Source organism: Zingiber officinale, chromosome 1B (genome assembly GCF_018446385.1).
Source record: "Zingiber officinale cultivar Zhangliang chromosome 1B, Zo_v1.1, whole genome shotgun sequence".
Lineage (NCBI taxonomy): Eukaryota > Viridiplantae > Streptophyta > Magnoliopsida > Zingiberales > Zingiberaceae > Zingiber > Zingiber officinale.
In genome coordinates this window covers 111,717,933-111,742,688 of record NC_055986.1, presented here as the reverse complement: position 1 = coordinate 111,742,688, position 24,756 = coordinate 111,717,933, and the positions used below count along the sequence as shown (strand labels likewise).

The window sequence follows — 24,756 nt, the reverse complement described above, 5'->3', positions numbered from 1 at the left end:
TGTGTTAACGAGATCGGATTCTCTAATCCATATTTAATAGATCCGAGGATGAGGATGAGGATGATCCATTTACATACATGTGGAAATTGATGATACCTACTTATCTTAAGAGTGGGGGTGCCATTAATCTTCATTAATTTAAGTAAATCCGTAAAATGCGATGAGAGGATCTCACTGCTTGCTACCACCCTGGCTGACCCAATGACACCCGTAATTTTCTTTCAATCTGGCGGTCTTTGCCACAATAACGCAATCTTCTTTCTTTGGTTACTCGCTTCCTCTCCTTTTTTTAGGTTCGATCCAACCAAAGAGGTAATCTTCGCCGTTCTCGTTCGACAATCGTCCTTTTTCTCTTTTTCTCGCCACTTCTTATCATTTGATATCGGGATTCGCTGCCCTTCTTTCTCGCCGAGAAGTTTTCCATGGTCAAAATCGTTCCTTTTCCGTTTAGATTCGGGGTGTTATCACCTCTTGGTTCATACCAAGAATCAATGGGGCAGGTTTTCTGACAGTGTTATAGCGTGGTGAGTAAGTTTTTTCTGACAGTGTTGTGCGTGCGCCTTGTTGGTATCAAAGTGATCACAGATATGTAGAAAACCCTTCACAGGGAGATTCATGGACAGAGGAATGACGCCGTCAAGAACACACCTGAAGCCATTGTAGAAGCTATTCACCCCTGAAATAAAAAGAAAAATCACATCTTGAGCATCATGAAAGTAAGTATGACAATTTTGTTCCTCTCTTCATAATTACTTTAGAATGGATGCTATAATTTTAGTTTAATGTTCAAAAGAAAATTACTGAAATCAACTGTTTAGGAGTTCTCCAAACATAAAATGGGGTAATTTCCAGATTGCAAACACAGAATTTTATAATGTGGAATTCAAAAAAAAATATCTTCTATACTTGATCGTCATCGTTAAGCCTTGTTCAGCCAAGTGAGGAATCAAAAGACAACAAGGTATAACAGCAGATAGCATGATGATTAGATCGTACAAAAACAACTTTTGCATACTTTCTGGACAAAAAATTTCTTTGAATGTCTGAGCCACTTGATATTTCTTTTGTACTTTGGATGGCACTTCATACAGCAATCCCTATCCATAGAAGAAGCATTTCGTTATTGTTGGGAAATTTCATGCTCATGTGCTCCCTCTTCGAATTATGCCTCGAAAGGAAACATTACATGAGTAGGAGCATAACTGATTGTGACTAGGATTAGTTCTCACTATTCAAATTCAGGCCCTCAATGCCTTTCAGTGTGGCCTCGTCGTTCTTGATTGTGGATAATTTCTGTTCAGTGTGGCCTCGTAATTCAGGCCTTCGAGTTGGATCTGCCTCAGTTGCCACTGTTCCTTGGCCGTCAAAAGCAGGAACTCTTGAGGAACTGCTTGGCTGTCCCATTAGAAGAACTGGAAATCTATGCACTCATTCAAAGGCACGACTCAAATAAAAGATAATGACAGCATCTCACAAAGCTATATGGATATTGTAGTAAAAAGCTCTCTTTTTTCCCTTCAAGTTACATCATAAAGTTATTGGCAATTTTAAAGCATTTAAAGATTAATGAACATGGTCTTGATTTTTTTTATTATTATTATTTTGAAGCATCTAAATGGACATTGTGGTGGAAAATTGCAAGACTACCACGCCTTTTAAGTCCCAAATATTTGCAACCTGCATGCAACTGTAATAATTCAGGACAATTTTGCACTTCTGATTTTTTTGCTATTGAAATTCTGTCATTTTAACAATTCCAAGTCTACAATTATTGCTTGTAGCATGGTCAGTTCATTTGGGTGGGTGAGTGATGTACTGACAGAATTCAAATAGGTATGCTTCAAGAACAAGTGAGGAAAAGAATTGACCAATAAACTTACCATAGCATCTTTACAGTCAGCTAGATCACTTGCCGCTGGAGCCTTCCGATTACAGCCTACATTTACAGTTGGAGATGGCCCATGACGAGAAGGGTCCGCCAACCCTCCACTTGTCTTTCCTTCCTCACCGCCTAAATTGTAATCATTCAAGTATTATGACTCCGGATTATGAAAATCAAAGTAAATTGTTTAGTGTAATTCACACGTGTTGTGATTAGAGATTCAGAATAAACAACACGAGTCTAAGATAAAACAATAAATAACCGTTGGCCAAAACATAGACACCTTCATCTAAGTTAAAACAAGAAATCAACAAATTATCTCAGAAATCACCTGACTGCCTATCGTTCGCTACAACAGGAGCCATGCCCGAGCTAGGTCCTGCACTTGGTCCCTAGGAAGTAGGAAATACAATAACGAGGTTATACACTTGTTCAAGAATATATAAAACAAGGGAATGTACAACATCTGCATTTAGGCTAACAATAGCACGTGGAGGGGCACCAACTATCTGAGCTTGCTGATATTTCAAAACGGTCCAGTCAAATACATAATCAAATTGAAAACCTGCAGAGAAACAGGCATAGAGATTATCGACATAAAAAAACAATATAAATTGTTTTAGAAAATTTCTGCAGCATCCAGAATTCATTATTGTTTTACACCGATCTCGAATTGGCAAACCTTCACGGATAAAAAGATCCCGGAACAATCTCTTAAGATATGCATACTCAGGCTTCTCCTCAAATTTTAATGAACGGCAATAACGGAAATAAGAAGCAAACTCTAAAGGATATCCATGGCACAAAGCCTACAGGGCATAATTCACATTCTTCAAAGTGATCATGATTAAAATGAATAGTACTTCAAAGTAACCAAAATGCGAGTTTGCCTCAAATGATGTTGTCGCTTTACTCTTACCAACTTTTTCATACTTCTGGTATCGTGTTTCTGCTTTTAGACCTTGCCATGGAAGGCTGGAAAAGAAACATCAACACCACAGATTAATAATCAGATGGGCAAGGTGCAAAAGTAGCAAGTGAACCAACCTTCCTCTTAAGAAGTACATTAAAACATATCCAAGAGATTCTAAATCATCCCTCCTGCTTTGTTCTTAGAGAAGAAAAGATAGATAACCAAAGAGTCATCATTTAGAGAATACAGGAATACAACTTTATGAAAATTAAGTGATATGGGAAGGTCTTGCTCATACCTATGCCAAGATGCGTATTCACAGTCATATATCTAGTAGTTCCGGTTAATTTTTTATTCTCTCTGCAAAAGAACATTACATTAAATAAATAAATCAACTTCTTCTGGTGTGCAGCTTTTGCAGTAACACCCAAAGCTGAAAGTTTGTGTGATAAGGATAAAGAAAGATAGAGGTTCTCTCTTCTCCCTTTTTGCTTAAACGGAATGGACAATGTGGAACTACAAAACTAGATTAAAGTGCATAAGTAGAGTATAGACACAGCCGTCATAATACTTAAAAAAGACTGGAGAATGGTCAACTAAAGTAGTAACAAATTATAAATCATTGAATCAGTGTCTGAAAAATAAAAAACAGAACTTGAAAACATTTTCCACCCCAAAAACTTTTATGATAAGTAGAATGTGTGAGAAATGCAAGATTTGGTTACCTTAAGTGCTGTTTACATTAATGGGTATTAAAATCTTGAAGATATGTCTAAAGTTTAACTTAAGTTAAAAGAATGAAAAATTTCATAAAAACAACAACCTGTCTTATTGATAATTAGGCGTGGGAACACAATAAAACTACGGCCATGGCGTTCACCTTTGAAATTTTAGCAATCTTTTAGCTGTTTTGTTAAATAAATTTTCATAGCAATGAGCTAAATCTGATAGGTCTGACACTTTTAATGTCATTGCAATACCAACAAAAGAGAAAATTGCTCATCAATTAAATTGCATTGCCTGTATGGAATATGCTGATGAGTTGAAGCGTTCCTATACCACTTGGCAAGGCCAAAATCAATAATATACACCTGCAAAATACAAAGCAACTACATTAAGCAAAAGAGATAAACCCAGTCCATAGTAAATAAAAGGAAGAAATCACAAACCTGATTAGCTCGTCTACCATGACCCATGGTAAAATTTCCTGGTTTGATATCTCGGTGGAGGAAGGACTTTGAATGCACAAATTCGACACGATTTATCTGAAGTGAAACATCCAAACAAGTTAGATTTTAAATTATGGTATGTTGGATTTCAAATAAACCTTGATTAGTGTCATGGCAAAGAATAGAGTGTTGAGTTCTTGAAGGAAGGTTAGCATAGGAAAATTTTCAGAAGCATAAAAAGGATATCATGATGGAAGCTGCGGGGATAAATCAAACATTTTGCAATGATGCAAAAACTGTCTCTATTGTTTGTCAATTGAGAATTAAGGCTTACACAAACATTATACCATCTGGTCTGCAAGCATCAGAACAGTCTTCAAAGAGAGTTTACGGCTGCAGAAATTGAACAAGTCTTCAAGATTTTGTCCAAGTAAATCCATCACAAGGACATTATAATTATCCTCGACACCAAACCATCTCACATTAGGGATTCCAGCTGACCAGGAAACAAGCAAAAGAAGTGAGAAACAAGAGAAACGAAACACAATCAAAATTTCTTGAGACTGAAAGCGCATTGCATGTGTTTCATTACTTCCTCCCTGCAGGATCTTATACAGCTTTGATTCAAGCAGAAGCAGAGGATGCTTAGTTTTGACAGTCTCCTGTTAGTAGGAATACGCAGTCATGAGAAAATATTCAAACCCCTAACAAGCAATTTATGCAATAGATGGTTATAAAGAAAACTACACCAGCAAATTAAAGAGAATTATCGAAACAGATATGTTCATCACTTCTCAAAGAAGGGGAAAATAGTAGAAAGAGGAAAAGTCATACGTACTCAGTTTTAGATTACATCCTTGCAACAAAAGTGACTAAAAATAGTTTAATTTTAGTTGCAAAGAAGGTTTTACACATTGATCTCTGCTCCTTGCAAGGTGAGTGCCGCTAAAATAGTCTCTGCCAAAATCAGGAGTACCCAAATAACCAAAACACTTCTCCTGCCAAACCTTCCATATTTAGATTGTATGACTAAGTATGGTTGATGTCATAGAGTCCAATGTAATGGTTTTGTTTCAGCACATTTAACACAAGTAGATGTAATTTGAAGGATATTACTAGTTGCATTTATGTGGTTACATGGAGAAGATTTATGTAAAAGGTAGTCTTGGACAGTTTCATTAAGAGATAAAATCCATGTATTCTCAACCCATATATTGGAACTAACATAACTTAGTAATCACGGCGAAGTAAGATAATAGGGCTCCATATCTATCAGGAAAAGAGAGACTCCTTGAATATCAGAAGAACCTTTGCATTGGCAACAAGATAACAGATCAATAGGTCAATCGACAATTTCACTAAAAAAGACTCATAAACTAGACAGCTGCAATCCTGAATTTAACTAAATAGCATCGTAAATAGAAAAAACACATTACAAAATTCAATCTAGAGCTTTAAGTAAGCTAAAAAAATAACAGCATCTAAAACATCATTTAAATGCAAGAATCAAAAGGACTCCACATACTAGTTTAATCGCGATTTCCTCATTTGTTTGGATATCAGTACCTTCAACGAACAAGACAAAAAATAGCTCACAATCAGCCGCACAAAAAGACACGAAGCACTTGAGCCAAAAATCGTTCGCAGATACCTAAATAGACCTCCCCGAAGGAGCCACTCCCGATCTTGCGACGGAGGCGGTACTTGTTTCCAACGACAAGCTCCTCCATCCGATCAACCCACCCGATCCCAACTGAACCCCGGGAACCAAAATGACCAAGGAAAGACCACAAAGAAAAACGACCAGCAAAACTCTCCTTCTCTCCCCTCGTGGAACTTCGATTCAGAAGGCAGCAGACGATCTTGCTTCGGGTGGGGGAAGCCGGAGGAAGAAGTGGCGATCCTACGACATCGCACTCGCCCGCGCATCGATCCAATCGAAAGCGCAACAGCGTCGACGGGCGACGCTAACCATCACCATCTCTCCCCTCGATCGCCTGGTCGCTGGACCTTCGTCAGGCGCGGTGGCTGGGTGGGCAAAGAAGACAGTGGACGGACGGGCCGGTAGTTACCGCAGTGGAATGTTAAATAGTGTTTTTTTAAAATAAAAATACTGATATTATTAATATTAAAATAAATAATATCCACATAAATAAATATAACTTTATTATTTATTTATAGAAACGCAAATATCTGCAGACACACACACTCATTGGACGACACTGGCACTGACCAGTCCACTGAAACGCTTCAAAACAGCTACAAGTTCGGAGTTGAGTAAGTCAAGCAACAAAATGTATCTGAGAGTTCAGGACTCTTTTCCTAGATATAATGTAGCATGCTATCGAAACTGCTCTGCTCTGTGTTTCAATTGGTCGCCAGACGCAATTCTGGGCGTACGAAATCTGCATCGGGAGGGACAGAGATGTCGACGGTCGGCCTCAGCTGGGCACAAACGTCAATTGCAGCATGGACAGGATCAGACAAGAAGTTGCTGAGCAGATCCTGGTTGACAGAGCTGTTCTTATCCACCTCCACGAAGGCCTGCTGGGTGAGGATGTAGTCGAAGCGGGGAGCCCATTTTCGCGATCCCAACCGAGCTGTCGTGGAACAGTTGTCCACCATGAATGACACCCCGCGGGCGTGCATAAAGGGGTTGAGTGAATCAACGGACTCTATGACACTCTCGTTGATAATTTCAGAATAGGAATGGCCCTTCTTCCTCAAGACCTCGATCTGCAAATAGTTTCAAGCCATTGACAGACGACTTTAATAGAAAATACTACTCATCAAAAGGAACAAGAGCAAATTTAAAGTTAGACATGCAGTCATAAAGTTGCGTAAAATAAGTACCTGTGCCATCATCAATGCAACATATACTCCTGCTGTAAAAGGATACAAAGGACCCAAGTCACCCGCAGGACGAGAAGCACGTACTCTCTCGCCGACTTTCCACATCCTTGTTTGATCTATCTTCCCCATAGGGAAAGCAGGGAGACCCTCCTTTTCCTGTCATGTCGAAGAGGTTAAAGGATAGAGAAAACAGTAGGCATCTATATCATGTTCTAAAAGTTTTGTTGATCGCTTATCCTATTCTTCCTAAAAGTTTAAGGGTAAACTGGGTTTTAGAGCTCACATAAAAGCGTCGACCAGCTAAAACAACACTGCGAATTTCACTTCCACAGGCAACATCCTCGTAGCATTCGTACAATATATCCATGCAAGGATAATATGATGCACTGTATGCAGCATCGAACTCTCTCTTCCCTTGATCGGAGAGGGCATTGTATACAGCAAGCATCCCCTGGAAAGTATGTAACAGTTGAATGAGTAGAGTTCTTTGATATGGTCTTTGATATGGAAAGTATGAGACATGAGTAATGCTGATAAACTTACCTTAGTTGAGATCGTCTTTGATATGACTCCTGTGATACACTCGACAGTGTTTTTGTAAGCCAATTCTTCATCCATTCCATTTTCAGTGTACCTTCTGAATAGAGACTCCACAATTCCATGCACAGCACCAAGTAATATACCTGCATCACAATCGACGCAATTAGGTGATGTACTAAGTCGACAAGAAACATACGAGTAAGAAGACTAACCGCGCTCCCCGAAAATGTCACTCTTATACTCTTGCTCTAATGTGGTAGCAAAGGTAAAAGGGGATCCAAGAGCAACAGACCAACCAAGGGCAACATCTGTAGCCCTTCCATCAACATCCTATTGAAATAAAAAGAAAGATAATGGCAATTACGCATAATCTGTCAAAATTAAAAAAGATATCCAAAACAATAATTTTTTGTTTCAAAGACCTTGTCAGGTCATGCAATATTGAAAAGAAACTTAGATCAATCTTCTAGGCCATAAAAATACCTGGTGTACGGCAAAACTGGAATTGATCCCGGCACCATTTATCTCTTTCCCCTGGACATACAGTCTTCGCACTGATGGGCCCATGCCCTTGGGGCATACTGCAATCACACTGATGTTTTTTGGAAAATCAAGACCAAAGGATTGCAGATGCCCTAGAAGAAAACCATGAGAAAGACCCAAGATGCTGTTTGGTTTCATGTGAGAGAAAATTTTCTCATAATTGTCCGCCTAGAACATCAATGCAACAAGTGGAGTTAGCTAATAACATTTTTATAAGTCTCTCTGCAATGTTCTATAGATTTAACAAACTAGTTCAATCTTAGAGAACAAACCAATAATAAAAACCACTTTCAGTAATGAAAACAGATTTTACTGAATTTGTATTTCAATGCGTCAAAAATGATCAAATATACTTTTTTCTAGCAAGCCACATAGTGTAAAACTTTGTTGATGATTATGTCATCTTTTCAAGTAAAAGGGTGAAAATTGGCAAAAATTTGCAAAATCTGAACTGGAAGCATGATTTCTCAGCAGCAAAATTTATATGTTAACGGCTTACCTGTGCAGCATCAGAAATCAACAACAATAAAAGATCACTGCTAGAAACTGTTTCCCAAATGTCACCCAAGGTTCCATTTTCTTCAGTGAATCCAGCAGCACGTGCTTCATCAAAAGATGCAGAGCCTTTTCTTAGACCAATCTGTGAATGTTTGAATAACCAAGTATATCAAAGCATATGGGGAAAATGCTAGAAAAAATTGAGTATTCTTGAAGAATTTATTTTTTATAATTGTTGAAGAGACACATGCACATGTTTAGAGAAAAACATGTATTAGAAACGGAAATGATAGGTGACATGAAGCGTGTACATATTTAGAGGGAAACATGTATTCGAAACAGCAAAGTGATAGGTGACTTGGTATCTATCACTAAACCAGCTTGTCAATCCTAGCAAGGAATTGAACAATCATGTGAAGATGGAAAGATAAATAAAGTTGATGTTTAGACCATCTAGCAATAATATCAAATATAGGTAACCAACACAAAGCAAAATCCACTATCACAGAAAAAAATTCACTAAGCTGAAATTGGAACAAGAGAAGAGTTACGGCTTCAATCACATTAGTGAGAAACCCTAATTTCCTATATATAAATGTGTGTAAAGACAATAATAATGGTCTGTACCACCACAATCTAATACCAGATCCTAGAAATAGTAAACATAGAGGAGTAATTTGTGGAATCCCTCTTTTTCTTCATAAAACTGTAAATGCCAACAACTCCCATTAAAATAATAGCCATATAGAAAGATGCCTTCACAAATTGAATCCAGTAAAGAACAATTCGTTCAATTATAAATACAACTGGTTATGTAATGGATGATTTAGATAGAAAAGATCTAAGGTCCACAAAGTGCACTTCCAGTGTCTAGGTGATTAAGTTCCCATCCCGACCAATGAGTTTGTCAATTCAAAAACCACAATAAATTCCAAGAAATGAAACAGAAAAGGCAGGTCACCTTAACCACAATGTCTGAATTCGCTGCAACAAGTGAATCTCTTAAATTCTGTGCTTGGGCAGGACCCTAGTCAACAGGGAAAAAACATCTGAGATTAAGTGTGCAAAGAAAAAAGAGTAATGAGGCAAAAACTTATAAAATAAAAAGTTTTCCAATCACTTTTAGCAAATTCAAAAGAACAGAACCACAAAGCTAATTTTTTAGCACCTTCTTCCAGATGTTTTTTTTTTCAAAAGGCAAGGTAAAGACGTATGGTAATTTATAATGATCATAGCAAATTAATGCGTGAAGTTTTCCGCATAAATTAGTTGGTGATTATCAGTGTGCCATGCAAAATTTCTAAATTTTGTCAAAAAAAAAGTTCATATAACGTCGCTAAGAGTTTATGCAATTAAGCGATTTGTAAAATTAGTGATAGCTAATAAAACAATATACGCCCCAGAAGAAAAGGAAGTTGTAATGAAATACAGTCAACATAGAGCCAAACAATCGATCATAAGCAAATGCTGTAGGCTGAAGAGAAGAAAAAGTGGCTACAAAAGAAGGGGAAAAACAGTTTTTTTTTTTTTACAGTTAAGTGAAATTTCAGTATAATTGACCAAGAGCGTCCCAAGGAAAAAAGAAAAACATAAACGAAACGACGAAAACAGCAACAAGAAGATACACAATGGAAAAGCAAAAAAAAAAGTTTTTAGGTACAGCGGAAAAAGGAGAGGAAAAGAAGGAACGGAAAATGTAAAGTAAATGATGAAAAAAAAAATAGTGGTGTTCTTATCACCTGCGACCCCCATCCAAGCACGCCAATTTGCTTGATCCCTTTGAACGCATCCGGCAACAAATGGAATAGATCTCTACCACCTCGAACAATATACTAATATTCAAACAAGTGCCCATAATTAGTCGTGCACCATCTCCTAAAATGTAAAACTAATCCAAACGAGGTAGAGAACCAAATCCACGGGGAAAGGAATGAAAACCTCGTCATTGCCAGCAAGGGTGATCTTCTCCTTCTTGAACACCGAGGTCTCGAAGTCCAGAAAGGGAACGGATTTACCGATTGAAGGAACCGACACCATCTTAGCTCCAAGCGCAGAGCCCCGGCCCGTGCCGATCCGGAGGAGGTGACGCCTCAGGAACGGAGAGTTGAAGGGCGAGAAGGAAGATCCGACACTTAGCGATCTGGAGACCACCGAATCGAAGATTTTGGAAAGGGGGGCGGAAGGCCTGGAAGCAGCGAAGGAAGACGTTGTCGTCGACATCGACGCCGCCCTCGCTAAATAGCCCCAGAAGTGAACGAGACGAGAGGAGATAAGCGGTGACCTATCAGCTCATATAAAATAATTAGCATCCGAAAGTAAAGGACTATCATTTTACATAAAAATCCTCATTGAATTTATAATTTTAATCGCCTGACGTTCTTTTATTCGATAACGTCCCCAATAAATTAGTTTTCAGCTACCCACTTCAGATGACTGATACAAAAAGATAATAACCTTCACCCTACGAGCCCTAAATCTAGTGGAATAGAGATAAATCAAATACTAAATGAATGGGAGGAATTTTTCAAAGGAATAAATAGGGGCGTAGTCAGAATTTCAATTTAGGTGGGGCTAATTATTGACAAGACAACCTTTATTTGTTGATTTAGACTTATGTCGCTCATTGTTTGGCAAGGCAGTGGTCTCCTCACGTGCAACCGCTAGCGAAGCGGTTGCTCATCACCTGGTGAGGCAGTGCCTCGTGTGCGGTTGTTTTGCGGGTGATCATAAGCTAATTGGTTGCTGGTCAGGCGAGGTAGCGTCCGATTCACGAGTGATTATCGTTCGTTACCTCGTCGACCACCACTCGAGTGACTGATGTTCCTTGGCTCTTATTGATGGAATTTTATTTTGTTGAATAAGAAATAAAAAATTTAGATTAACTTTGAATAATGAATTCCTCGTTTGCTACGGAGAGTAAAAAAGATTGTGTTACGAGTAAGTTTACGATAAAAACATTATAAAAAAGTTAGAATTAATATGTTTATTAACTTATAAATATATTTATAATGAATTTTGTAAAATTTATCATTCTAATTTGATATTTTAAAACATTATTTTTGAATTTGACATTTTAAAATTTGTAGCGCATAGAATGACCAATTAATGAATTTATATGGGACATGCATAAAAAATTAAAATTATTAATAATATTTTTTAGAAAATAGGTGGGTTTGGAGCCCACCCTAGCCCAAGGGTGGCTCCGCCCCTGAGAATAAATGAGATTCAAATTTCACTAATGTGATATAAATCTCATATCATGTTAAAGGAGTACGAGTGTAGATCATCAATTTGGCTAAGGGTATTAGTTCATCAAAAATTTATCTCGTATCATATTATAGTAAGTCTGTCATATTCTAATCAATGAAAAATCCCTTACTCCATTATAGTAAATTTATCAATTTCTAACTAACTTCAAACCAAGCATTATAAATTTGAGAAATCCAAAAAGTATGTTACCCAACTTTTGGGGCGGTTAGAGGGCTACAAGTATACTCTCTTGGAGTAAAAGATAACATCGTTGATCCTAAACGATCCAGTATTATTGATCTCATGATAAAATATAAATAAATAAATTATAAGAACATTTTTATCTTAGAACAACTATCTTTTTCATGGAAAGATCAAACATTCAACAAGATATTTTACATCTTAATTCCGGAGCAAACACTCATACAGAAATACTAACTGTGTCAATATGTGGAGACGACATATCTTCTAAACATATAGTCCATCACAACAATAGCAGTTGGATGGCTATGAGTTTGATGCTTATTAAAAATAAAAATGTGATATCACTCCTCCTAAATTATCAAATGTTATTGGTCTAATAATAAGATACAAATAAATAAATTATCTAGATATTTTTACTTTATAACAGCCCTTCGTATTAAAAAAGATTATACCTCTAATAAAATATTGTATATTCATTAAAAATTAATCTTAAAATCTATTAAAATAAATATTGATGCAAATACCTCAATTTATAGAACCCATCCGTAACACAGGAGCTCATCGCAATAATAATCGACCAGTTATTGTTACCCGTGGAGTGATGAGGCTTGAGAAGCCACCGCGTGCCCAAATTTTCCGAAAAGACGGAAAGCAGATCGAATTTTTTTTTATTTTTACTTTTAAATTTTTTCCTCTACTCTTCCATCCAAGTAAACATCATAATTTCCTTTTTATAATGATAAATTAATATATTCTGTTTTAAAAAATAAATTTGTATTTCTAAAATTTTTCAGGTTTGTTAAAAGAACGGGATTCTGTTTATTTTTTAGATTATCAAGTGTTTAAATCAGTAAAATTGAAGGGGAAAAGCACAAACTCCACACAAATGGTTTTATCAATCACATAAAGCTCAACTCAAATGTATTCCACAATGATATACTATTATCAAGGATGGATTGATCAGGTTGGGCCCATAAGGAAAGAGAGATTGGACTTAGTACGTTGGTTTAAGAGGAAGTTAAGTCCAGAAAAATTAACATGATTAAGGGTTTAGAAGAATCGGATTCAAAATCCGAAGGTTTTGAGAGTTGGAGACGGAACCAAGAAGCGTTGAAGAAACATATATCTAGGAGTGTCCGGGAGGTGAGCGCAAAACCAAATAGTGTTTTGGAAAGAGGAGTATAGGTTTGATTTAGTTCAGGCACAATAAAAGCATTTGATAATTGTCCGTATAGGTGAAGATTTTGAATGATCATTGCTAAATGGAAAGATAATAACGGTATGGAAAAATAATAACGGTAGACATCGATTGTGAGACAAGAGAATATTAATATTATAAAGGATACTGTTAAAAAAATTTAAAAAAAAAGTCACGCGTAGAAGTAAGCATAGACTAGGGCATACTTTGTAGAAAAAGTCTTCTACCTTTCAACTTAGAGTATCCATAATGATTAGAGATATTTATTCTAAATATTTATAGTCCTTATTTACACATCATTCTTTAAATATTTTACTATTCAAATATCTCAAATTTTATAATAAAATATCCCACTAATCAAATATTTATGGATCTCACCCATCAAATATTCACTCTCAAATATCCCTAATTCTACAATCAAATATCTCACAAACCAAATATTTATGGGGTCCACGCTCATTTGATTAACTTATATTTAATTTTAAGAAAAATACAATAAAAGACATAAATTTAACAAAAATACTACTTCATACGAATACAAATATTTTATAAAATTGAAATTGAAATACAGATATACGACCATATTAAATTATAATTAATAAAATAAACATGGAGCAGATAAAATAAATCATAGAAATTAATTACATGTTCAATTTTTTCTTCAACTGTTCACATATCGCTAGATGATTTTGAAATTGTTCATTTGTCATGCCTCGTGTGTCCATTACGAGGAGTTGATGTGCTTGGATGAGTTGGTCCACTTTCTTATTATTATTATACTCTTCCAAATGTGTCATTGATTGTTGCATAGCCTAATTCAATTCATCAATTAGGCCTACTCTTTCTTTGCCTTTCTTCTTTGCTGCCTTCTGTCCCATTGGATGAGATCGGATTTCTCTATCATATATATCAACAGTTGTGTTAAGATTAGAAGAGTCAGTATGTGCACCTGATGATTCTGATATTCTTGCTTTCTTTGTAGCCCGTCGCTCAAAGGATTGAGGAGTATACATTGGACTATCTTTCACGATTCTCCACACATGCTCATATTGGAAAGTAGTTTTAAAAATACTCTTGTATTCTTCATAAGCTCGCACCATCAAATCCTCGTCACTCCATTCTCTTGGTCGATCATTATACCATTTATTGTAAATTCTATTATATCTATTTACAAACTTTTTCAACGAAGCCCAATGTGATTTTGCTTTCTCCGCGGTTCTCTTTTTGCTCCCTTATCTCGATTGATATTTGATTCGGTGGTAAGGACGGGGGACCCTCGTCGGCAGGAGGTCAACGACACGTGGAGGTCAATGGTCAAGAAGGTCAACCCCAAGGTCGTGCCGAGTGGACAGAGGTCGTGCCCAGTGGAGTAGCGGCCCGACCGAGCATCCGGCCGACCGGACATCCAGCCAGGGGTCTCCCGGACCGGACGAAAGACAGCCCGACCAGGGGTCGGGTTTCCGATGCTCAAGTAGAGTCTATGGGCCGAGCGGACCGCTCGGCCGAGCCGCATGACAATAAGGCGCAATTCCATCCGAGCACATGAGCAGGGCTTCCCCGCCCGGGCCAAGGTATGCGCATTCCTGGAGGCCGTGAGCGCGAGCGGCTGGTCCGCTCGGCCCGGGAGTAGGTAAGAGCGCTAGGAGACAAAAAGGACAGCTAGTAACTTCATCCTCGAGACACCTACCGCCGACAAACAGCATGGTCGGCGGCCGGAGCGGACAGAGTATCGTACGGGGGAAGTTTCCACCGTCATATCCGAGATATGCTCGGACGATTGCGGAATGGCGTCAGGCAAGCTTTTTTGACACAACCCTACTGAAGTATGTTTGGGGAAGCGTGCACGCATCGAGAAGCATGCTCGCGCCTCCCCGGGGTCCTATATAAGGACCCCCAGACTTCGACGGAGGTATGCAATTCTCATCACTGTAGCCACAGTAGCGTTACTTCGTTTCTCTTCTTCTTCACTCCTGACTTGAGTGTCGGAGGGTCGTCGCCGGGAAACCCCTCCCGGCTCGGCTTCTTTGCAGGTTCATCAGGGGTCAACACCCTCGTCAGAGGACAGCGGAGAGTGTCACGTCCCCAACGTCCATCGACTCTACGCTCGGACAGGATCAAATTGGCGCCGTCTGTGGGAACGCACCTAAATCCGAGCAAAGAAGATGGAAGAAGCTGGATGCCAACTCATGGTGACACTCTCCCCCGAAGAGCTCGACACACTCATCCAAGCGCGAGCAGCCAAGATAGTCGAGCAACAACAAAAGGCTCAAGCGGATCAGATAGTGCAACAGGCAACGTCGGCATCAGGCGGTCGAGCGGCACCAGACGACCGCCGGAGCAGCTCTTAATATGGGGCCAGAACAAACGACCGACCGACACTCAGGTGGAAGCCCCGCCCGCCCCGATACTGTTCCATCGGGCTTTATTCCAAACGCCCTCGGAAGTCGCGCAGGCCAACCTCGACCGGGGCTCTTCGTACGATGAGGCGCCCCTTCGCGACGCAAGGAAGGGCAAGGCGCCACAGACAGACTCGTCCCCCGAGCGGTTCAATAGACAATTCTCCGAGGTCATCCTGCGCGACCCACTACCAAGGCATTACGCGCCCCCGGCGATGGGGGAATACAATGGGACCACTGACCTGGACGACCATCTGGGTAAGTTCGACAACACTGCCACTTTACATCAATATTCAGATGGGGTGAAGTGCCGAGTGTTCCTCACCACCCTTTCTGGGTCGGCGCAACGGTGGTTCCGGAGGCTGCTAGACGGATCAATAACAAGCTTCAAAGAGTTCCGCACGGCCTTTCTCCACCACTTCGCAAACAGCAGACGCTATCAGAAAACCAGCGTCAGTCTATTCGTCATCAAGCAAGGATCGAGGGAGTCGCTCCGAGCTTACATCCAACGCTTCAACCAGGTGGCCATGGACATCCCGACGGTCACCTCGGAAACTATGATGAACGCGTTCACACAGGGGCTTGTGGACGGTGAGTTCTTTCGATTACTTATCCGAAAGCTGCCTCGTAGCTACGACCACATGCTGAACAAAGCCAACGAGTACATAAATGTGGAGGAAGCTCAGATGGCAAGGAAAAAAGAAATACCCTCCGAGCCACCATCCTCAGCCGAGCGAAAGCCACCCACTACTCACCAACCACCGAGAGGACCACGGGCAGAAGCAGCCCGTCCTCATCAGCACACAAGGCCGCACGCCGTCCAACAGGTGCACGTGGCAGCCGATCGACCCAAGCCCAAGGGGAAGGTATGGACTCCCATGTTTTGTTCGCTCCATTAGTCAGCAACTTACAACACCTGTGACTGTCGGAGCCTCCCCCCAATCGCTCATCCTACGCCGAGGAGCTATCGCCGTCGATCACCTTTGCTAAATCGACGACATCAACACCAAAGTCCCGCCCGGCGTACAGAAAGGAGATCTCCCGAGCGGCAACATAACCAACACCACAAGGTCATTCCTCGGGCATCGCATGAACGACCCCGACCATCCGCTCGGGAGGAGGAGAATAGAGGCAATGTGTCGAGGGGTGAAATCAACATCATCGCCGGAGGGCCGACCGGAGGAGATTCCAATAGGGTGAGGAAGGCGCATGCAAGGCAGCTTACGATCCATACGGTGGGCTGCAGTCAGGAGCAAGCAAATGGGCCCGAGATCAGCTTTGGGCCTAGGGACCTCGAAGGAATCGAAGTCCCACATGATGACACCCTCATCATCCGAGCGGTAATAGCTAACTACACTGTTCACCGCATCTTTATTGATATAGGCAGCTCGGTCAATATAATCTTCCGGAAGGCCTTCGACCAATTGCAAATCGACCGAGCCGAGTTGCTGCCGATGACAACCCCCTCTACGGGTTCACCGGTAACGAAGTTTTGCCAGTCGGAAAGGTCCGACTAGCTATTTCGTTGGGGGAGGAGCCACTCAGAAGAACGCAGACCGCCAACTTCATCGTGGTCGACGCTCCCTCTGCATACAATGTTATCCTGGGGCGACCGGCTCTCAACGAGTTCCGAGCGGTTGTCTCCACCTTCTGCCAGAAGATCAAGTTCCCGGTGGAAGACCAAGTTGGGGAGGTCCGAGGGGATCAGCTTGTCGCTCGGCGATGCTATGTAGAGATGGTCCGAGCCGAGGCTAAATCCGCTCGGAAAGTGCCACGAGTCGAGGTAAACGCTATAGCCAAAAAGTCATCTTCTCTAGTTTATGAAGAAAATGAGGAGGTACAGATCCACCTTGCCCGACCGGAGGCCACGACTTTCATGGCATCCGACCTGGAAGCAAGCCAGAAAGAGAAGCTGATCAAATGCCTCCAGAAAAATTGCGACATTTTCGCTTGGTCGACCCACGAGTTGCCAGGAGTCTCGCCGAGCATAGTGCAGCACGAGCTTCACGTCCGACCGGATGCTCGGCCGGTAAAGCAAAGGAAGAGGGACTTTAGTGCTGAGCAGAATATCATCATCCGAGAGGAGGTAGAGAAGCTCTTGGAGGCCGGCCACATAAGGGAGGTGTAGTTCCCGAGCTGGCTCGCAAACGTGGTGCTGGTCTCCAAACCAGGCAACAAATGGAGAGTCTGATTGACTTTCGGGATCTGAACAAGGTCTGCCCTAAGGACTTCTACCTTCTACCCCGGATCGATCAACAAGTAGACTCCGAGCTAATATGCATGTTAGATGCTTATCAGGGCTAACATCAAGTGCCGCTCGCCCGAGGAGACCAAGAGAAGGTCAGTTTCGTCACTACAGATAGCACTTACTGTTACAACGTGTTGGTGCAGCGGAGGACGGCAAGAAGGGGGTGAATTGCTGAAAACAAAAAAAAAATACCCTCCTCGAATTTCAACTCAGAAATAAGTGCAGCAATAAAAATAACTAGCAACTATATAAAATTAAAGACAGAAATAAAACGGGAGACCGAGGTTTAACTTGGTTACAACCAAGGAGGTTGTTAATCCAGGACAATCGAAGATCGCACTAGCAGAGTCTCCTTCAATGTAGGTGGAGAAGCCTTTTTACACACTTAATGAACTCACAAGTTGCTAGAAATTGAAAGCTTGAATGAATGAATAATTCCTAGCTCCAGGGACCTTTTTATAGCTCCTTCAAGCTTGTTTAAGGCGCCTTAAAGCTACAGTAACTTCCTGCTACAGTAATTTTCAGCCTCTTTTGACTCCTTTTCTTCTTCGCTTTGGCTTCCGAAGCTCCGTTCTTTTGGGTGATTGCGGCCAACCGGAATAGGGCTCACCCGAACACAATTCCCTGCCTTCTCCTCGAGCAGCCTTCCGTCCCGGCTTAACGTCCCTCGAATGCCGCGCATGCTCTTCACGCCCACCGGAGTACTCTTCCGCAGCTCTCTCGTCCTTCGGACGCACCGAGCCCGTCGGCTCCCTTCCCGTGTCGTCCTTCTCGCTAACTGCGTCTTCCGTTCGACTTCCTGTGCTCCTAAACTCTTGCACACTCAGACATAGGGATCAAACACAGCAGGACCTAACCAACTTGGTTGATCACATCAAAACTACCACGGGGTCCAACACAACGTAATGTCGTTCAGGCTGAAGAACGCAGGAGCTACCTACCAGCGGCTGATGGACAAGGTATTCCGGGAGCAAATCGGGCGCATCTTAGAAGTATACGTAGATGATATACTTAACAAATCCTTCCGAGCGGCGGACTTTTATGCGGATTTGGAAGAAACTTTTCAGACACTGAGGAGATACGGGGTCAAGCTGAACCCCCAGAAGTGTTTGTTCGGAGCAAAGGGCGGGCGTTTCTTGGGCTATATTGTGACCAAGCGGGGCATAGAGGCGAATCCCAGCAAGGTGAAAGTATTGCAAGATATGCCTCCTCCCAGAAATCTTCGAGAAGTACAGCGCCTCACCGGTTGGATAACGACGCTATCATGATTCATCTCCCAAACGGCCGACCGAAGCCTCCCTTTCTTCAAGATTCTGCGCAAATCTATCAAATTTCAATGGGATGAGGAATGCGATCGGGCATTCGAGGAGCTGAAAACTTACCTCAATTCTCTGCCCGTGCTGGCCAAACCGGCTGTAGGAGAGCCGCTTCGTATTTACTTGTCTTCAACCGAGCATGCTGTGGGCTCAACATTAGTGAGGTCGAACAGTGAAGAGCAGCCCGTGTACTTCTTAAGTCACATTCTAAAGGATGCTGAATCTCGCTACACTGGTCTCGAGAAATTAGTTTTTGCCTTGATCCTCACAGCGCGGAGATTGCACCCTTATTTTTTGGCGCATACAATCATCGTGACGACGAACAGCCCGCTCGGAAGGGTGCTCCTGAATCCAGAAGCGTCCGGGCCGCTCATTAAGTGGACAATAGAGCTAAGTGAATTCGATATTCAGTATCAACCCCGCTCGGCTATTAAGGCGCAGTCCTTAGCAGATTTCGTAACCAAGGTGCAAAATCCTAAGCCCGAAGCTATGTGGAAAGTATTTGTGGACGGATCGTCCACTCGGCTCGGAAGCGGAATTGGTATCCTGTTACTTTCCCCTCAAGAAGAGCGGATGCACCTGTCCGTCCGGCTGGATTACCGAGCAACCAATAATGAAGCGGAGTATGAGGCTCTCATAGTCGGCATGTAGGCCGCGCGGCACGTGGGAGCCAACCGAGTGACGCTATTTTCAGACTCCCAGTTGGCTGCTCAACAGCTCTCAGGGTCCTTCGAGATAAACAACGCGAGGCTCAGGCTCTACGCGGAGGCCTTTGAAAAGCTCAAGACCAACTTCGTCGAAGTTGTCATACAGAAGATCCCCCGAGCCGAGAACTAGTCTGCGGACGAGCTAGCCAAGCTCGCCAGTTCGATATCGTCGGTCGTCATCCAACAACCAATCGAGCAAGTGTCCCTGGTGGCGCACATCGACCGGATGAAAGGCCTCATATTCCCGAGCGATTGGAGGACATCCATAATAGAATTTTTGCGATCGGAGGCCACGCCGTCCGATCGGGAGGAAGCCCAGCTATTGAGGAGGAGAGCCGGCCGGTTCACGCTCATCGGGGATCAACTTTACAAGAAGGCATTCTCCCGGCCGCTGCTAAAGTGTGTCAGCTCGGAGGACGCAGAGTACATTCTCCAAGAGGTACACCAAGGATCTTGCGGAGGTCATCCGGGTGGCCGGTCTTTGGCTAGGAAGATCCTGCTGGCCGGATACTTCTGGCCAACTCTACAGAAGCGTCTCATCAAGTGGACAATAGAGCTGAGTGAATTCGACATTCAGTATCAACCTCGCTCGGCTATTAAGGCGCAGTCCTTGGCAGATTTCGTAACCGAGGTGCAAAATCCTGAGCCCGAAGCTATGTGGAAAGTATTTGTCGACGGATCGTCCACTCGACTCGGAAGCGGAATTGGTATCCTGTTACTTTCCCCTCAAGAAGAGCGGATGCACCTGTCCGTCCGGCTGGACTACCGAGCAACCAATAATGAAGCGGAGCATGAGGCCCTCATAGCCGGCCTGCAGGCCGTGCGGCACGTGGGAGCCAGCCGAGTGACGCTATTTTCAGACTCCCAGTTGGCTGCTCAGCAGCTCTCAGGGTCCTTCGAGATAAACAACACGAGGCTTAGGCTCTACGCGGAGGCCTTTGAAAAGCTCAAGACTAACTTCGTCGAAGTTGTCATACAAAAGATCCCCCGAGGCGAGAACTAGTCTGCGGACAAGCTAGCCAAGCTCGCCAGTTCGATATCGTCGGTTGTCATCCAGCAACCAATCGAGCAAGTGTCCCTGGTGGCGCACATCGACCGGATGGAAGGCCTCACATTCCCGAGTGATTGGAGGACATCCATAATAGAATTTTTGCGATCGGAGGTCATGCCGTCCGATCGGGAGGAAGCCCAGCTATTGAGGAGGAGAGCCGGCCGGTTCACGCTCATCGGGGATCAACTTTACAAGAAGGCATTCTCCCGGCCGCTGCTAAAGTGTGTCAGCTCAGAGGACGCAGAGTACATTCTCCAAGAGGTACACCAAGGATCTTACGGAGGTAATCCGGGTGGCCAGTCTTTGGCTAGGAAGATCCTGCTGGCCGGATACTTCTGGCCAACTCTACAGGAAGACACCGCTCGGACCATCGCTACCTGCCTTTCCTGTCAGAAGTTCCACAACTTCTCCCATAGGCCAACGGAGGAGATGAAAGCGTCTGCTGTGCCCTGCCCGTTCGACCAGTGGGGTATGGATATAGTGGGACCTTTCCCTATGACGACCGGGCAACGGAAGTTTTTATTTGTGGCGGTCGACTATTTCTCCAAGTGGGTCGAAACTGAACCACTGGCCAAAATAACCGAGCAGATGGTGAAAAAGTTCATCTGGCAGCATATAATCTGTCGATTCGGCATCCCTCGTCGGCTCATTTCGGATAACGGGCGGTAATTCGTTAGTCAGGAGCTCGGAGAATGGTGCAAAGGATACGACATCAAACAACACTTCACTTCCGTGGCGTATCCTCAGAGCAACAATCAAGCCGAAGTAGCCAATCGGGAGTTCTGCGAATACTTCGGGTTCGGCTAGATCACATGGAAGGAAGATGGGTGGACGAGCTGCCGGGCGTACTATGAGCCATTCACACAACCCCAAATGAGGGAACGGGGGGGGGGGGGGGGGAACATCATTCCACTTGGTGTACGGAGGCGAGGCGGTCGTCCCAGTTGAGGTCGGAGTGGAGTCCGATCGGATCCAAAGCTACGATGGGGATAATGCCGAGCAAAGGCAGCTGGAGTTGGACCTGGTGGATGAAGCAAGAGCTAAAGCAGTCGTCCGACTGATGGCGTACAGGCAGAGAATGAAGCAGAATTACAACAGGCGTGTAATTCCCAGAGCATTCCAGGTTGGTGATCTTGTATGGAAGAAGGTGGCGCCGGTCGGTGATGTGAGCAAGATGGCAGCTCCCTGGGCGAGGCCCTTCAGAGTCGTCGAGAAGCTCCAATCGGGTGCATATTACCTGGAAGATGAGGACGGACGGCGGCTAGATCGACCATGGAGCGCAAACCACCTCTAGCCGTATCGTGCTGGATAAAAGGTGCACCAGTGTAATTCATTTCATGTATGTTCCGTTCGTTTGTATCATTTGGCTGCAGGATTGAAGATAAGAAAAATTGCGAAGAGTCTGAGCATTATTCGCCGAACGGCAAACTACATGAAGACCGTCGAGCGGCGACGTTAAACTCTAGAGTCGGTCCGGCAACTATAAACCCCTCGGTCTGAAGACCGTCGAGCGGCGACGTTAAACTCTAGAGTCGGACCGGCGACTATAAACCCCCCGGCCTTAAGACCGTCGAGCGGCGACGTTAAACTCTAGAGTCGGACCGGCGACTATAAACCCCCCTGCCTGAAGACCGTCGAGCGGCGACGTTAAACTCTAGAGTCGGACCGGCGACTATAACCCCCCCGGCTTGAAGACCGTCGAGCGGCGACGTTAAACTCTAGAGTCGGAGCGACTATAAACCCCCCGGCTTGAAGACCGTCGAGCGGCGACGTTAAACTCTAGAGTCGGACCGGCGACTATAAACCCCCCGGCTTGAAGACCGTCGAGCGGCGACGTTAAACTTTAGAGTCGGACCGACGACTATAAACCCCCCGACCTAAAGACCGTCGAATGGCGACGTTAAACTCTAGAGTCGGACCGGCGACTATAAACCCCCCGACCTGAAGACCGTCGAGCGGCGACGTTAAACTCTAGAGTCCGACCGGTGACTATAAACCCCCCGACCTGAAGACCGTCGAGCGGCGACGTTAAACTCTAGAGTCGGACCGGCGACTATAAACCCCCCGGCTTGAAGACCGTCGAGCGGCGACGTTAAACTCTAGAGTCAAACCGGCGACTATAAATCCCCCGGCTTGAATACCGTCGAGCGACGACGTTAAACTCTAGAGTCGGACCGGCGACTATAAACCCCCCGGCCTGAAGACCGTCGAGCGGCGACGTTAAATCTTTGAGTCGGACCGGCGACTATAAACCCCCCGGCCCAAGGACTACTAAATACCACTCGGGAAAAATGCGTTCGAAGAAGTAACATCAACAGAAGCGGAGTTTTATTGACCCATCGTCGAAAAATACACAGACAAGTAAGTTAAAAGTCGAATTAAAGGCGATAATGTTAACTCGCCGGATGGCGAGCATACAGACAAAACTTCAAAACATAGACAGAGATAAGTGAAAGACGCTCCTCACTCCAAGGCTTCAAAAAGGGGCTCGGGGATGGTCTCTGGTAAATCGGCAAAGTCTTTAGGAGGGATGGAGGTCGTCTCTGGAAGTTGGTCCTTAGTCTTCAGATAAACCGTTGTTGCCCGGATGACTTCCTCAAAGGCTAGAACTACACGATCGCTAAATTTCTCGTCGAATTCGTCCGAGCGGAGATAGTTTTGTTTCATCACTTCAAAGCGTCCTGATTCACCGTCTTGACATTCCTTTAGAGCCGCTCGGGAAGCATCAAGGGCGTCTTGGAGATCTTTCTTTTCTCCTTGAAGTTTAGCTTCGGCCGATTGACCCTCCTGCTCAGCAGATAGAAGATCGGCCAGCTCATTGACACACTGCTCCAGCGCTCGAGCCTGCACATTCTTTGCCTCTAAATCGGAGATGACCCTATTTTTTCTATTGGTTGCCAGCTTCATCTCCTGATCGTGAGACTTGACCCGGGCTTCAAGGCCAGCTACCCTGGTCTCCAGGCCAGAGGACTTGTGTCGTTCGCCCGCCAGTAATTTCTCCGATTTGCTCAGCTCGGCTTGGAGCGTGGCATATGAGGGCCCCTAAGCTGGCGCCCCTCCGGAAATTTGAAGCTTTTTTAATTCTTCCTCCATTGCAGCCAGACGGTTGCCGACCACGATGTTCTCTACCCAAGTCTGCGCATAGAGGAAACAATATCACGGACCAAGTCAAATAGGGACGTATGGTGTTGAGAAACATACCCCGGTAGCTTGCTGCAAGTGGCTATCGCCGAGCTGACCGGGAGTCATCAAGGCGGCACGGGCCCTCGCATCCTCCCATATCCTGGCGAGTAGTCTGCGGATAGTAATCTGATGCTCAGGAGCGACTGGCTGGTCAGCCGCCAGAAGAAATTCTTCTGTTGGGAGGTGGAGGACGACCTTAACTACTCGACGGCCACTCGGATCAGATTGAGCTGAGGTTGCGCGCCCAGATGATTCGCCGAGCGGGGTGGATATTATACCCGAACGTCTAAGCTGAAGAGGAGCTCAGGGCTGAGAACTGACGGGCGGCATGCCGAGAGAAGCCACTGGCAGATCAAGCTGGGAAGGAGTTCGATCTGAAGAAATGACCTCGACTGGAGCAGGGGCCGGGGCGATTGTTACAGTAGGGGCGCCGGTCGGCTCAGTCAATGGCTCCACAGATGTAGCTGACTGGGTGTGGAGATCCGTCTAGCGCCGTTTGCGACGATCAGTGGCGAGTCCTCGATCGAGTGCCCTGCTTCTTCCGATGTCGGTTGTCCGGCGGACGAGATAGCATCACCGACCGGTGCAGTTGCAGAAGTCCGAGCGACTGATTCTCCAACCGCAGGTGAAGCTTCTTCACTTTCCCCTTCGTGTGAGCCGACCGGTTCAATACCTAGATCGGCCATCTCCTTCGCGACTGCCGCCTCCACCTTGGCAGCTTTCAACTTTAGTCGATCGACAACCTTGGCGCGCCATATGATGTCAGCTGCATAAAAGAAGAATAAATCAGTTAAACCAAAAGGAAG

General features: G+C 43.9%; 2 protein-coding genes across 15 annotated transcripts; both read right to left on the bottom strand.

Annotated features, from left to right (window-relative positions):
• Positions 1–301: 301 nt before the first annotated feature.
• LOC121972277 (casein kinase I-like) lies at positions 302–6,026 on the bottom strand. 14 transcript variants are annotated; one of them, XR_006109335.1, is made up of 15 exons: positions 5,616–6,025; positions 5,490–5,530; positions 4,557–4,626; positions 4,312–4,460; positions 3,965–4,060; positions 3,816–3,886; positions 3,094–3,155; positions 2,930–2,993; positions 2,773–2,857; positions 2,347–2,691; positions 2,214–2,274; positions 1,881–2,011; positions 1,230–1,420; positions 1,016–1,097; positions 302–676 (listed from the first exon to the last, which is right to left on the bottom strand). XR_006109335.1 is itself a non-coding variant. In XM_042524006.1 (13 exons), exons 1-13 carry the CDS (start codon positions 5,692–5,694, stop codon positions 671–673), a joined length of 1,260 nt encoding a protein of 419 aa, XP_042379940.1. In that variant the 5' UTR covers positions 5,695–6,026; the 3' UTR covers positions 302–670. The 14 variants fall into 14 exon arrangements, 12 of the variants coding, with proteins under 12 accessions (XP_042379940.1, XP_042379923.1, XP_042379919.1 ...); XR_006109336.1 differs by lacking the exon at positions 302–676 and having other exon boundaries at positions 890–1,097; positions 1,230–1,412; positions 5,616–6,026; XM_042524006.1 differs by lacking the exons at positions 1,016–1,097; positions 1,230–1,420 and having other exon boundaries at positions 5,616–6,026.
• An 87-nt stretch (positions 6,027–6,113) lies between these two features.
• On the bottom strand, positions 6,114–10,673 carry LOC121972266 (ketol-acid reductoisomerase, chloroplastic-like). Its single transcript, XM_042523958.1, has 10 exons — positions 10,337–10,673; positions 10,138–10,230; positions 9,360–9,425; positions 8,400–8,540; positions 7,841–8,068; positions 7,570–7,687; positions 7,361–7,500; positions 7,101–7,268; positions 6,818–6,973; positions 6,114–6,700 (listed from the first exon to the last, which is right to left on the bottom strand). Exons 1-10 carry the CDS (start codon positions 10,616–10,618, stop codon positions 6,332–6,334), a joined length of 1,761 nt encoding a protein of 586 aa, XP_042379892.1. The 5' UTR covers positions 10,619–10,673; the 3' UTR covers positions 6,114–6,331.
• Between the last annotated feature and the right edge of the window lie 14,083 nt (positions 10,674–24,756).

Excerpts from the sequence above, each read along its gene's own strand:
- LOC121972277 (XM_042523966.1), bottom strand. The coding sequence starts at position 5,694 with ATGGAGGAGCTTGTCGTTGGAAACAAGTACCGCCTCCGTCGCAAGATC. Across the intron at positions 2,858-2,929 it reads ATGTACTTCTTAAGAGGAAG|CCTTCCATGGCAAGGTCTAA; the intron begins GTTGGTTCACTT and ends TTTCTTTTCCAG. Across the intron at positions 2,275-2,346 it reads TTGTTAGCCTAAATGCAGAT|GGACCAAGTGCAGGACCTAG; the intron begins GTTGTACATTCC and ends CCTACTTCCTAG.
- LOC121972266 (XM_042523958.1), bottom strand. The coding sequence starts at position 10,618 with ATGTCGACGACAACGTCTTCCTTCGCTGCTTCCAGGCCTTCCGCCCCC. Across the intron at positions 7,501-7,569 it reads TGACATTTTCGGGGAGCGCG|GTATATTACTTGGTGCTGTG; the intron begins GTTAGTCTTCTT and ends ATTGTGATGCAG. Across the intron at positions 7,269-7,360 it reads CAAAGACGATCTCAACTAAG|GGGATGCTTGCTGTATACAA; the intron begins GTAAGTTTATCA and ends CATACTTTCCAG.